The 14,373-nt window shown below is 34.9% G+C and overlaps 1 protein-coding gene across 1 annotated transcript in view; it reads right to left on the bottom strand.

The window, feature by feature from the left end:
* The window catches only part of LOC134233829 (deleted in malignant brain tumors 1 protein-like), a 69,124-nt gene extending 56,194 nt beyond the window's left edge, over positions 1-12,930 (bottom strand). Inside the window, exons 1-3 of the mRNA XM_062715879.1 lie at positions 12,810-12,930; positions 12,034-12,212; positions 9,003-9,144 (exon numbers count right to left, since the gene is read on the bottom strand). Coding sequence (XP_062571863.1) covers positions 9,003-9,144; positions 12,034-12,160 — 269 coding nt within the window. The 5' untranslated portion in view covers positions 12,161-12,212; positions 12,810-12,930. The remainder of the gene's footprint in view (positions 1-9,002; positions 9,145-12,033; positions 12,213-12,809) is intronic.
* Between the last annotated feature and the right edge of the window lie 1,443 nt (positions 12,931-14,373).

Below are 14,373 nucleotides of genomic sequence, written 5' to 3'. Positions count from 1 at the left end.
TGGACTCTGTGGTATCTTTTAACTCAAGCTCACCAGGATATATCGTATCAACGTAGGAATGGAAATTATCATTATTAATTGACAATACGTCGTCGATATATCTAAATGTCGAATTGAAGGCCACAGCAAGTATTTTCTTCTTTTCACGCATAAGATTTTGCATAAATTCTGCTTCATATGAATATAAAAATGATGATTATTTATTTCATTTTATCATTATTTTATATAAATTCTATGCGAGACCATACGCATTATACACTGGCACTCACAGATCAGGGCATTTGCCGTACTTTGCTCTAAATCCTATGTGGAACCTAACACATAATATAAATAGAGCAAGTTTATTTTATCATAATCTATGCAAGTTCATAGTTTTATGCATTTCCATATTATTCATGCTGCTGTATATGCATATTGGCATAGTTTACATTCCTCTATGATGAATATCATGCAGTACGGTTCCGGGAAATGCAGGTTAATATCATACTTCTCTGTTTGCATATAAAGTTCAGGGCAATTTGTCCATTGAAATTGTAATCACCAAGACCGTTGTCAATTAATTTATGTCATTTCCTTCAAGACATGCAAGTATCATTCCTGTACAAAATAACAGGTCTTGTATTTTGACTGTCAATTGACTGCATTTGGTGTTGAAATTATGCTACTTGATGCATACAATAATGCAGCATTGTTCAGGCTTTGTGTGCATAACTTACATGGCAAACATTTTTATGATATTTATAGATTTAACTTCATTAAAATAATTTTCTCAGGTCACCACCATGCCTCCAAAGCTGAAATTAGATGGTACATCGGGAAGAACACTCATCAACATGTTAGGAACTTTGGACTTAAAACAGAAAAGAAATTGGAAATCCCATGTCTCAGCTTTAGTACGTTCTTATAATTGTACAGGAAACGAGTCGACTGGTCAGTCGCCATACTTCCTTATGTTTGGTAGGTAGCCAAATTTACCCATCTACATAGCTTTTGGTCTCGTCAGATAAGACTTTAGGAAGCCACATACCAAGTATGTTCGAGAACTAAGAAAAAGACTGATGCAAGCATATGATTAAGCATTTAGAAAGGCAGATAAGTCTAGAGGTGACAGAGGATAGTTTTTTTTTTTTTGCAATCAAAACGTTTGACTGAAGGTATACTTTATATTGTGCTGCTTTTAAAATGTGCATTGAAAAATTCCCTCTACATGTAATAATAGTATGATGTAGTCCCTTGTGGAATTTGAAGCTTTTAGGAATAAAACATGTACAACTTACACAATGAGCCCTAAAGATGGCACAGGGACAATCTCAAAATTTCATGTGAATCAAGCCTATTTTCACTATTTCGCTGCAGCCGCAACTGCTTCCAGGTCCGTGTTCATGACCTAAGCTACCACACAAATTGCAGAATAACATTTGTACATACCAATGAACAGCAAGAGATAATGGCTCAACCACCTCGTTTTCAAGCTACATTTCATCCTATGAACCCACCCCGCTTTTCTGGTGAAATACCGGTAGAACGAGTTTTGAGCATAGTTTCGTATTTCTAGTCCATATCCCATATACAGTAGTAGTGACACTAAAGTGTCATATTTCAATAAAATATACAAGGCCACCAATTCCCTCCAAATGCACCCATAAAATATTCTAGCTATTAAATTACCTATAATATGTATCAAACCTCAGGTTTCTCTATTTTTTGACGGTACTTTATTCGAAACTATCCTCTGCCACCTTTAACTTTCAAAGTTTGTCTTGTAAGTAATAAACCTTGCTCAATTCAAAAAGAACATGCAATTCTGAGTATTAATATACCAAATATGTCTTGATTCATTGAAAAATAAACAAGAGGCCCATGGGCCTTATAGGTCACCTGTGTATCATGCAACAACTTTTCAACAATTGAATTTGATTCATGTTTTAAGCTAGAGGCAATGAAATTCACAATTTTGAAAGAGGCACCATTGCTTATCATAATTATACACTCAGCATACTTATTTTGGTTACTTTATACCCAGAGGTAGATCAGAGTAACAAAGAGAAAATGCATTTCCACTTTTAGTGAATTTCAGGGCCCCTGGGTCAGGGCTTCTTGTGTTAGGGTGGGTCCACAGTTGAGCTCCACATATCACAGGAACCATTGACCCTGGGGCCACATCTTTCAAAATTTTGGAAATTTTTAAAAATTTTACTTCATCATGCTGTTGATTAATACCAAAGTGCAGATTTCAAAGCATTAAATTATTTCAGACTTTGTTATCCCCCCCGTCAAAGTACCTCTGTCGCAGGGGCCAGGAAATTAACCAATTTTGAAAGAATAAGATTTTTTTGTCATAAATATATACTAAGATCATTGGCATTATACCCAACAACAAAGGAAACGATTTTCAAAGAATTCATGCATTTTCACTATATAAATATTAGAGCCCCGCCCTAACACAAGAAGCCCTACCCTGAAATTCAAAAATCTCAAAGAGGCATCCTTCCCCCTCATAACTATGTACATAGTTCACTGGTTAAATACTCAGGTGCAGAAAAGAAGAGTTTTAAAGAATTGATGCATTTTCACTAGATAATCAATAAAGCCCCGCCCTAACACCAGAACCCCTAACTTAGGGGCCACGAAATTCACAATTTTGGAAGAGGTAGCCTTATTCAGCATAACAATGTACTTCGTTGGTTTATTTAATACTCAGGAGCAAAGAAGAAGATTTTCAAAGTAATAATTTATTTTTATTATATAATCTATATAGCCCCGCCCTAGCACTAGAACCCCTAACCCTGGGCCATGAAATTCACAATTTTGGGAGAGGCAGCCTTATTCAACACAGGTATGCACTTGGTTAGTTTATTTAATGCCCACATACAGAAAAGAAGATTTTCAAAGAATTTATGCATTTTCACTATATAATCTATATATCCCCACCCTACCACTAGAACCCCTGGCCCTGGGGCCAATAAATTCACAATTTGAAAAGAGGCAGTCTTATTCAACATAACTATGCACTTGGTTAGTTTATTTAATGCCCACAAACAGAAAAGAAGACTTTCAAAGAAATAATTCATTTTTTACTATATAATCTATATAGCCCCGCCCTAGCACTAGAACCCCTGACCCTGGGGCCATGAAATTCACAAATTTGGAAAAGGCGGTCATTTTCAACTTACCTATGCACTTGGTAGTTTATCTAAAGCCCAGGAGCAGAAAAGAAGAATTTCAAAGAAATAATGCATTTTCACTATATAACCTATTTAGCCCAGCCCTAGCACTAGAACCCCTGACCCTGGGGCCATGAATTTCACAATTTTGGTAGAAGACTCAATGCTGATTACAATCATGCCAACAATTTGACTGCTTGATATCCAGGAGTAAAAAAGAAGATTTTTAAAGATTGCACTAATTTTAGTAGTTTTTGCCCCACCCCCCAGGGGGGCAGGGACCATGAAATTCACAATTTTTGTTCCCCCTTACCCATAGATGCTATATGCCAAATTTGGTTGAAATTGGTTCAGTGGTTTCAGAGAAGAAGCTAAAAATGTTCAAATGTTAACGCACGACGAACGACGCACGACGACAGACGAAAACAGATAGCAATAGGTCACCTGAGTTTACTCAGGTGACCTAAAAAGTTATGACCAAATAAGAGACCTCAACGATTCTTGGTCAACCACCTTAACCCCATATTGTTTGTTGCACATAAAACAACAGCAATTCTTACAACTCGAGATGATCAATATACCATCAAAAAAGTGTTAAATGGTAATTTTAATCTATTTCAAATACAGTTACATGTAAAAAGTCAAATATAAAGTGCACATCTTGGTGAAATGTACTCACATGTATCACACACTCCCCTATTTTCCATGTTCTATGAAATTCCATTTTATCTCTTATTCACTTGGTTTTATAAACCTAAAACTTCTTTGCGAAGTTAAAACCCCTTTCAACGTTCAAGATATTTATCATGATATGCAAAAATCTCTCTTCCATCACATGCTAAAGAAAAAGTGTCTAGGAAATGGCAGTTCAACACCCTACCCCTGCAGCCATTTCTTCAGTGTAATGAAAATGCACTGTAAAAATCTGTTTGTCCTAGTTGCATTCTTTCTAAGTGTCTGATATTCACTTTCAACAGTTATGAGTAATTAAATACATACATTTAATTCTCCTGAATATTAAAAGTGATTATTCTGTCCTTCCTGGGCAATTGTGGGCAGATTATATGGGCCTAGCAGAATTCAAGAATTACATGAAAATGCACATTTTATTGATATTACTTCATTAAATATGCAATAAAAACTCTTTGTTTTGTTATTATTCAAAGAAAAATAGTCATTTTATAGCAAAACATTGAAAATTTTAGATTCTGGCACATTTAAATATACATAAATTTCAAAATTGAAAAGGGGGAGGGGGGCATATTTCATTAAAACATCAATAACAGAATAGGTTAAATTTGGAAAATAAAGCCAAATTTTTTTGTGTGTGCTATATATGGTACTATTTAGTGACATCTAGGTATGCTGACTGATTTATTATTTTTAAAATAATTATATTTAGTAAATTAGGTTGAAAAAATGGGAAATTTATGTAATTTCAGTGATATCGCACTAATTAATACACTTAAATTTTAATTAGATATAATTAATTACAGCAAAACATGATTTTAATAATGCGACAATACCCAAAGTATCAAATTCAAACAATTAATTCATTCTTTGGCAAAAAATGCCTTAATCTTGTATGATTTATTATGCTTGATGGTTCAAAGTCTTTAAAAATGTATGCTGGAAAAGAGTAACCCCCCTTGCTTTTTAGTGAATATACCCAACTGTACAGATTTTAAATAACAGAAACAAAGTATTTTTTTTTAAATTGACATACATAAATAAACCTTTTTGTATAAAAATCTGACTAAAATTCAATTTTCTAAAAAAATGATGTATTCTTGAAGGTGGCAGAGGATAGTTTTTTGCAATCAAAACGTTTGACTGACGGTTTACTTAATATTGTGCTGCTTTTAAAATGTGCATTGAAAAATTTTAAATTCCCTCTACATGTAATAATAGTATGATGTAGTCCCTTGAGGAATTTGAAGCTTTTAGGAATAAAACATGTACAACTTACACAATGAGCCCTAAAGATGGCACAGGGACAATCTCAAAATTTCATGTGAATCAAGCCTATTTTCACTATTTCGCTGCAGCCGCAACTGCTTCCAGGTCCGTGTTCATGACCTAAGCTACCACACAAATTGCAGAATAACATTTGTACATACCAATGAACAGCAAGAGATAATGGCTCAACCACCTCGTTTTCAAGCTACATTTCATCCTATGAACCCACCCCGCTTTTCTGGTGAAATACCGGTAGAGCGAGTTTTGAGCATAGTTTCGTATTTCTAGTCCATATCCCATATACAGTAGTAGTGACACTAAAGTGTCATATTTCAATAAAATATACAAGGCCACCAATTCCCTCCAAATGCACCCATAAAATATTCTAGCTATAAAATTACCTATAATATGCATTCAAACCTCAGGTTTCTCTATTTTTTGACGGTACTTTATTTGAACTATCCTCTGCCACCAGAGCAACGCAGAAAGACCATGACAACAGAAATGCCAGAGGTACAATGCTGGAAGTGGGAGAAAAGGATTGGGTAGGATGGTAAGCATAAGTTAGCAGATAAATGGGAAGATACACCTTATATCATTCTATCACAGCCCAATTCCAGAATTCCAGTATACTGTGGAATCATTATTGTTCGTGGGGGACCAATGTTCGTGGCCTTCGTGGGTAACCCTGACCCACGAATTTACATCCCCACGAACTCGTACACAAACAATTGTTTTATTATTCATTAAAAGATAAATAACGAAGTAGAATTTGTTATCAACGAAATTACGTCCCCACGAACCAGAAAAATTGTGTCTATCCACGAACTTTGACCCCCACGAATAAAAATGATTCCACAGTACACCGTAAAGAAAGGAAATGGAGAAGGAAAGAAGAGAACCTTTTACAGAAACTTGCTTTATCCAATTGGTTTTATATCTGATAGGCTTACTTCATTACCCAAAAAGAGAAAGACTCAAAGTAAGTGTTATATTACTCAACATTCAGAGCAGGTAGACAAGGACAAAGATGTACAGAGTTTTAGTACTGAGCATGGAATTTTGGTGTCTGATTTAGATAGCAATGTTCAACATAATAACTTAACATCATGAGCCAATGGTACATGGAAGCGCTTCCGATGAATCAGAGACTTCTGATGTGAATTCTTATCAAGAGTCATCTGAAATTTCAGGAGAAACTGAGGATGAAGATGAACAAGGTCATCAATGTTAAAGCAGAAACCAAAATAGTTGACGTAAGGTGAGTTTTTAACAAAATTGAGCACAACAAAGAAACATGCCTGGCAGGACAAAGCTGATTTTATCCTTACTTTTATCAAATCTACACAGAATGCTGCAATTCCAAAGGACACAACAGATTTTGTGGTGAAACATGTTTGAAATTCTTGAGATGATTTTGAATTATTGCATTGTGAGATTCTGATGAACTTATGAGATTTAACTGTACTTTGATTTGCAGGGTGCAGGGAAATGTTGCAAATTAATTTGAATCTTGTATGGTTGTTTGCTTTAATAAGAATGGAATCGTTTTATGATTCATTTGCACTATTCACATGGTTTATGGAAGAATTTTAGATCCAGTTCAATTAATGCCGAACAGCAGAATATGATATGATTGATGATTTCCGATATACATGTATGTTGTTATTTTCTTGTTATTTTCATTTTGTACTCTTACTTAATAAATGACGTGGAAGTCATTTTTCGAACAAGGGGGAGTTTGTGATAGTATAAATTTATATTTATTTTATTGGTATTGTTTAAATGAAATAATTATTGAGAGTTTCATTTCCAATTTTTACATAAACAGGATTCTAAATTATTTATTCGTTTAAGTCATTCATGAGTTTCCAAAGGTAGTGTAGTATATGTTGTTCATGGTTCATTGGTTTTCATTCCTGGTTGATTAAATGAAGTGTCAAAGGTTAAAGTTCTAGAGAGTGTAGTGATATTGAAGTATTGATTTCCATTCCTGTTTTGAACATTGTATTCATGTGTTGATATAAGAGTTTTTGGTTTCTACTGACCTTGACAGAAAAGTAAGACGTTATTTATTAACCCGTGAGTATGTCGATTGACTGATAAATTTAAAACTAGAATTTAATATTTTACATTTTGATGAAATCAATATATAATATAATAATTTAATTTTGTTTGTACTCTAGTCTCTCATTGATTGATTTCCAAAAAGAAACGCAAATTATATCTCAAAAACCTGGTTTGGTATGGGGACACACCCCACTTGACAATCAGCTGAATCATCTGTATCCATGAATCCCCTCATTTCCAGTCCTTGGGATTTATGGAAAATCCAGGTTTTTTAAATGTACCTTTAACATCAAACAGTAGCTCGATCTAACCTCATGTAAACAAACATCATGGCTGCTAGATCTGTGTATCAGTTATTACCTCCCCTAATGTTTCCTATCACTTCCGTTACAAGGGATGTATTATTGAGCGGCAAATTTGAACTCATAAAAACGGCAGAATTTTACACCCAAAGCTGTTTATTTTTTAAAAAATCAAATTATAAGGAAAGACTCTAAGTCTTGGTCAAATTATTCGAATACATGTATAACCTCGTTTGGGTCAACTTACGCGTTTTTATAATCCGCTTGTTGTTTGTGCACACGAACCCTGCATGGCATTTAGTTTTCCTGTTTGTCCAATATAATATTCTTTGCACGTCGGGCAGATGGCACATACCAAAATTCAGCTCAATATCTGCCAGCGTATAGAAAAAAAGTGCGGAAAACCTAGTGGGACAGACAGACAGACAGACAGACAGACAGACAGCTAGACGGACGGACGGACAGACGCAGAGGAAACCTATAGTCCCCTCCGGTTTCACCGGTAGGGGACTAATAAACATGAAATTATAGCCAGCATATTTCCCTCACCGCATTCTTTAACACCAATGTTAAAATATCCCCTCCATCTTCTCTCTGAAGGGGATATGAAATGGGTAATAGTTCACATTTATTATTAGTCCCCTACCGGTGAAACCGGAGGGGACTATAGGTTTCCTCTGCGTCTGTCCGTCCGTCCGTCTAGCTGTCTGTCTGTTTGTCTGTCGCAGTCTGTCAGTCAGTCTGTCCCACTTGGTTTTCCGCACTTTTTTTCTAAACGCTTGCAGATATTGAGCTGAATTTTGGTATGTGAGTGTATCTTGATGAGTTACAGATTGGTTTTTGACAGAATTATGGCATTTTGAATTTTTCATATTCGTTTAATTAAGATCGGGTTTGTGCTGCGCTAACTTCCGATGGTCGACATAAATATGAAGCGAGGAAAAGACGGTGGGAAAATGAGTTAAATGTTCGTCTTAATGTGGATTATTTTATTAGGTTTAAGGCATTCACAACCTAAACATCATGCAGTTTCACTTTGATCATAACTTTTGCATATTATAAAATGACATCCTGAAGAAAAAGGGGAACCCGGTAGGGGACATTTATTGCTTATGCAATACTCTCAGAATGCTTGTTTTGTAGCAATAAACCTTATCACCTAAAGTGGCTGACCCAAGGATACCAAAAGTATCGTTTTTAAGTTGTCAGCAAATATAAGCTAATACTAGTAGCAACTGTTTTTTAGTTCATACTTATTGTTAGACCATTATTTGGTACATATTAGTATGTTTAAGATTTTCTCGTTTATGACAAGGAGCGAATTGACCGATTTACAGTAAGATGCCTACTCCTCCATGATCCCATCTGATGTTTCCAGAGGTCCGTATCTGCTAAATGAACTTCGAAATTCTCAGCCTGATTACCGTTCGTTATCTCCATATATTTCTAGTCTTTATCTTTAAATTCAATGTTTAGGGGTGCAATACAATAAACCGATTTTAGTTACCTTGAATACCCTATGCTTCTACAAACCACTCCCGCTTCATTTTTGTCCCAACCACTGTTACATACTGTATGCCATTCGCTATTAACTAAAACCTCAACTCGTCCTTCATAATCATAGCTACCGTTCACAATTCTAACTGAATCTGAAAAAGACGTGTGTGTTGAAACAATATTCAAACAATATTGTAAAAGAATAAAACAATTTTCTCAATGAAGTGCACTAAGTAGAAGATAATTATAAATAAATCATTTAAGACAGTATAGTTTTTGTCTTTATGTGCGTCTGTCTATCTATCTGTTTGGTCGTCTATCTGTTTATCCGTCCAAACATTGAACATATTGTTTGATTGTTTGTAAAATTCTTTGGGTACCCATGGGCGGATAAAGGATTTGTAAAGATGGACTTTTTGTGGATAATTTCGTTCAGGCAGGGGTCTGGGGGCCGCTTTACGGCCCCGGTGGGTCTAGGGTAAAGTGGGGGCTCTTAATTAGTAGGCAAAGCATGTCATATCATGCTTTAAAAAATATACGCATACTCCCCCTAAATCCGCCACTTGCACCAAGGTATATAACAAAGGTACAAACGTAAATATATATAATTTCCCTAATAACGATTTGTTTTTCAAGATGACAACGCTCCGGTTCACAGAGCCCGAATTGTACAAGTATATAATAACAAGCAAATAATTATCGTCCTATTTCTATTCTACCAACTATATCTAAATTGATAGATGAACATGTAGCTAAGCTAATACAAAATTTCACTAATGAATTTGATCTACTAACACAACCCCAGTCAGGGATTAGGGAACTCCATTCAAACTTCACTTACAAAACTAGCAGAAAGTTGGCTTAATGCAATGGATCGAGGTGAACTAATCGGTATTACATTTATAGATTTTAGAAAAACATTTGATTTGGTGAATCATGATATTCTTCTAGAGAATTAACCCATTACAAATTTGACCAAACAGCTTTAAAGTGGTTTAAGTCATACATTTACGACAGGACCCAGTGTGTTAAATTTAGATCATGCGTCTCCAACATTCTACCAGTCACAGCAAGAGTGCCACAAGGGTCAATTTTGGTCCCACTTTTATCTTTATTGTACAAAAATGACCTTCCATTACATGTAAACAATTCAAATATTGATATTTTTGCTGATGATGTCACTCTATTTTCTAATAATGATAATACAAGATGTTTAGAAAATACACTAAATTCAGTTCTTTGTGAGAATGAGAAATGGTGTGCTCAAAATCAAATGGTTTTAGATGTAGATAAAATAAAATGAAATTTAATGGGAAGGCAGCAAAGATAATCAAATCTAGATAATCCAAATTAATAACTTTATGCCTCAGACAAAACAATTGAAATAGTTGAAACTGAAAAAAAAAATCTTGATATACATATTGATGATACCTTACAGTATGCAAATCATATAGATTCGATTTGTAAAACAATAAATTATGTTATTTACTCTTCAAAAAATTAAGAATTTTCTCCCTCTACATACCAGAAAACTATATTACAATGCTTATATTTTACCATCTGTTAACTATTGTTTGACTACCTGGGGTAATGCCCCCAAGCAGGACAGACTACAGTGTGTATTTAAATTACAAAAAAGGGCAGCAAGGATTATTCTTGATGCAAGTCCTGATTCTTCTTCTGAACCACTGTTTGAGAAACTTGGATGGTTAACAGTTTATGAGCTAGTTGATTTATACAAATACATATTATTATACAAAATTTTCACTGGAATGACTCCCGAATATCTATGTAATATATTTGTATTTCATTCTTCAACTTCTTATAACCTGCGATCTGAAACTAATCATTATTGTTTGCAGCTAACTGTAAAGTTTCACGTTACGTCACGATCTTTTTCGTCAGATGCATCCAGCGTAAACAACTCACGTGATTGGTCAACTCAAATTATCAACATTGACACGGAAATAGTATGTTGCACTAGCAACCAATCAGGGTTAAGAAGAAAATTCCAGTCGTAAAGCTTGCGGTTAGGAGGCGTGTACAATTTACCTTGAGTGCAGCTGTCAACTAAATCGTGACGTAACGTGAAACTTTACAGTCAGCTGCAAACGATAATATGATGTAAGATTGTCAAAATTTCGTACAAACTTATTCAAGACCTCTTTTCAGTATTCAGGTGTACATCTATGGAACAAACTTCCCCAACACATTAGACTCCCTCAATCTATACGAAAATTTAAGCTTAATGTAGAAAATTACATCATCAGCTGTCACACAATTATTTGAGCATAATAAGATTTCGATATTGTATATTGTATTGTGATTGTTAATTGTCAGTACATTGACACTCTATTCGTACGTTATCTTCTGATTATAGTTCCTTAAACTTATAACTATTACATGTATATATGATGAATTGTATCCTGTATATTTTTGTATTTGATATATATATAGAGGGCCCTGGGGAAGAATAATTCATGCACTAACCAGGTTACCTTCTTTAAATAAAGTATTAATCAAATAAACTCAATTCCAGGTTTGTTTTTGCTAACACAGTCACCTTATGCACACATTATTGAAAATATTTCATATCTATTAAACAATTAACTGAAACGAAGGTTTTCAGAAATTAATAACGTCACTGACTTGGAGAAAAATATGCCCGACATCTAGATTTTTATACCTGTATCACATATGATCGAGCCTCTACAGATCCATGCCTTCTCGAATAATCAGTTCAAAAGGTATCATTATACATTTATTGACTGAGTTCGAGGGCAACATCATTTAGTCGAATCCAAGATCCAACCTGTTTACCTGAGGCCGTTTAGAATTGTGTAGAAAAAATTGGAAAAAGTGGAAGGAATGATGGACAAAATGGTCAGCTATGAATGAGGCTCAAAATTAATCGTTACACCGGCCATTTATTTATACATCGTAAATGACTTGCACCAGAAAAAGGATTGATCACAAAAATATATTACCAAACTGCATATCTACACTTCTAATTTTATCACACGTTTATTATTGTCACCTACCTTCATTTGTTTTCTGACAAACGACTCCGGCTTGTCCATAATTAATACATTTACTGGGTTTTATCACTGATATTCGACATTCTGACAAAGACGATTCGTCTCCAGAACAATATACATCGCCCAACATCCATAAATTGTCCTTTTCCTCGCTAAACACAGATGAAGTTACTGGGAATCCTCTAGAAAAGAGGATATTTACTATGAAATACAGTGAATTACTGTAAAGAATGACTACATGGAATACACCGCAATTATCCTCTGGCATATTATAAAAAACCTCGTGAAGATTCATTGAACATATTTAGATATCAGAACCTGTTTAAAAACAAGCGGGTTGCGAATGAAGGAAAAAAGTCACAAAATTTGGCATGCATCAATGAAGGTTTCATATCATCATCTCATATATATACGAGAAGAAAACATAAAAAAATTAAATAAAAGTTATATATTTTGACAATCATAACAATTGGTTAATCTATTGTATCATTACAACTGTATTCTAATTTAGAAAGAACGGCATTTAAATCCGAAGATAATGTAAGTTTAGTATGAAAAATACATTATACATATGTATGTATCTCTTTTTGCATAAATCAGTGCAAGACTTTTTCACACCTAAAAGAGTCAGACTTTTTAAAATTATTTTTTTATCCAATGGTTAATGGTATAATAAATACTTAACCTCTAAGGGGGAAGGTTAATAGTAAGGAAATATTCTAATAATATGGCATCCTATAATTTAACTATATTTTTTACGAAATGTTAACAAAAATAACCCTATATATCCTAAACTTCTACAAGCGACGTTGGCATCAGGTTTGTTCCAATTCCTACTGCAAATTGTGCGCCATTTGCCATTAATGAAAACTTCCACACGCCCTTCGTGGGAAGAGCTGCCATTAGCAATTCTTATGGTATCTGAAAAGATATCAAAGAGAAAAAAAAATCAAGAGACTAAAAGGGTCTTAAGGGTCATCTGACTATAATAATATAAAAGATACAAAAAGTATAAAATAAAACTGGTAGATTTAAAGATTTCATAACCGACTAACACTAAACAATCGAGTAGTGTGCAAGATCTCTGGAAGGTGCAAGCAATAAGCAAAATCAATAATATTGAATGCAAGGACGAATTAAAACTGATGGTTTTTCAATGCAGGACAACGGCGTCTAAGATTGACGTAGAAGTATTTTGACATTATTAACATTAAAAACATAGTTTTTTCTTAAATTTGGCGTATCAGACCATCGTCCGTTATTTGATTTGTTCGCACACATCCTCCATCACATCAGAGGGGGGATCAAGTACCGTGGAGGTCTGGACTGAGCATCCCCTGGCGAACGGCCACGCCGGCCGTGTGCTCCTTGTCATGATAGGAAAACAACGGAAAAATCCGTTGTCAATTCAGTGTATAAATAATGGACTAACAATTACATGTAGTATGAAAAATGTCAGTCAATAATTTACCGATACTGTTCAAACATAGAGCATGGTATGTGTTAGATAACCATTATCGTCTTTTTAGGTCACCTGAGTCACAAAGGTGACCTATTGCTATCCGTTTCCGTCCTTCGTAGTCCGTCGTGCGTCGTGTGTTAACATTTGAACATTTTCAATTTCTTCTCTGAAACCACTGAACCAATTTCAAACAAATTTAGTATACAGCATCTGTGGATGAAGGGAAACAAAAATTGTGAATGTTATGGTCCCCCCCTGGGACCTGAGGAGTGGGGCCAAAACCTCTAAAATTATTGAAATCTTAAAAAATCTTCTTCTTTACTCCTGGACATCAAACAGTCAAACTGTTGGCATGGTTGTAAGGAACACTGAGTCCTCTACCAAAATTGTGAATTTCATGGCCCCAGGGTCAGGGGTTCTAGTGCTAGGGCGGGACTATGTAGGTTTTATAGTCAAAATGCATGATTTCTTTGAAAATCTTCTTCCCTGCTCCTGGGTATTGAATAAACTATGTAAGTACATAGTTATATGTAGCAAGAGTGCTTCTTCCAAAATTGTGAATTTTATGGCCCCAGGATCAGGGGTACTGGTGTTAGGGTGGGGCTACATAGAGTATACAGTCAAAATGCATGTTTTCTTTGAAAATCTTCTTCTCTGCTCCTGGGTATTAAGTAAACTAAATAAGTACATAGTTATGATGAGCAAGAGTGCCTCTTCCAAAATTGTGAATTTTATGGCCCCAGGGTCAGGGGTTCTGGTGTTAGGGCGGGGCACAATTGGTACTCCTGGGAATTCCAACAGGTTGGTGGATATAGATATTGTCAATCAGAAACTCAAGAATCTTTTTGATTTCAACTTCAGGGTACTTATGTGTACAATTA

The sequence above is a fragment of the Saccostrea cucullata genome, unplaced genomic scaffold, assembly GCF_032062105.1.
Source record: "Saccostrea cucullata isolate Sc308-1 unplaced genomic scaffold, CSIRO_AGI_Scuc_v1 ctg224, whole genome shotgun sequence".
In the NCBI taxonomy this organism is placed as follows: Eukaryota; Metazoa; Mollusca; class Bivalvia; order Ostreida; family Ostreidae; genus Saccostrea; species Saccostrea cuccullata.
Note: the sequence above shows the minus strand (reverse complement) of the source record. Positions and strands in the feature narration are given on the sequence as shown.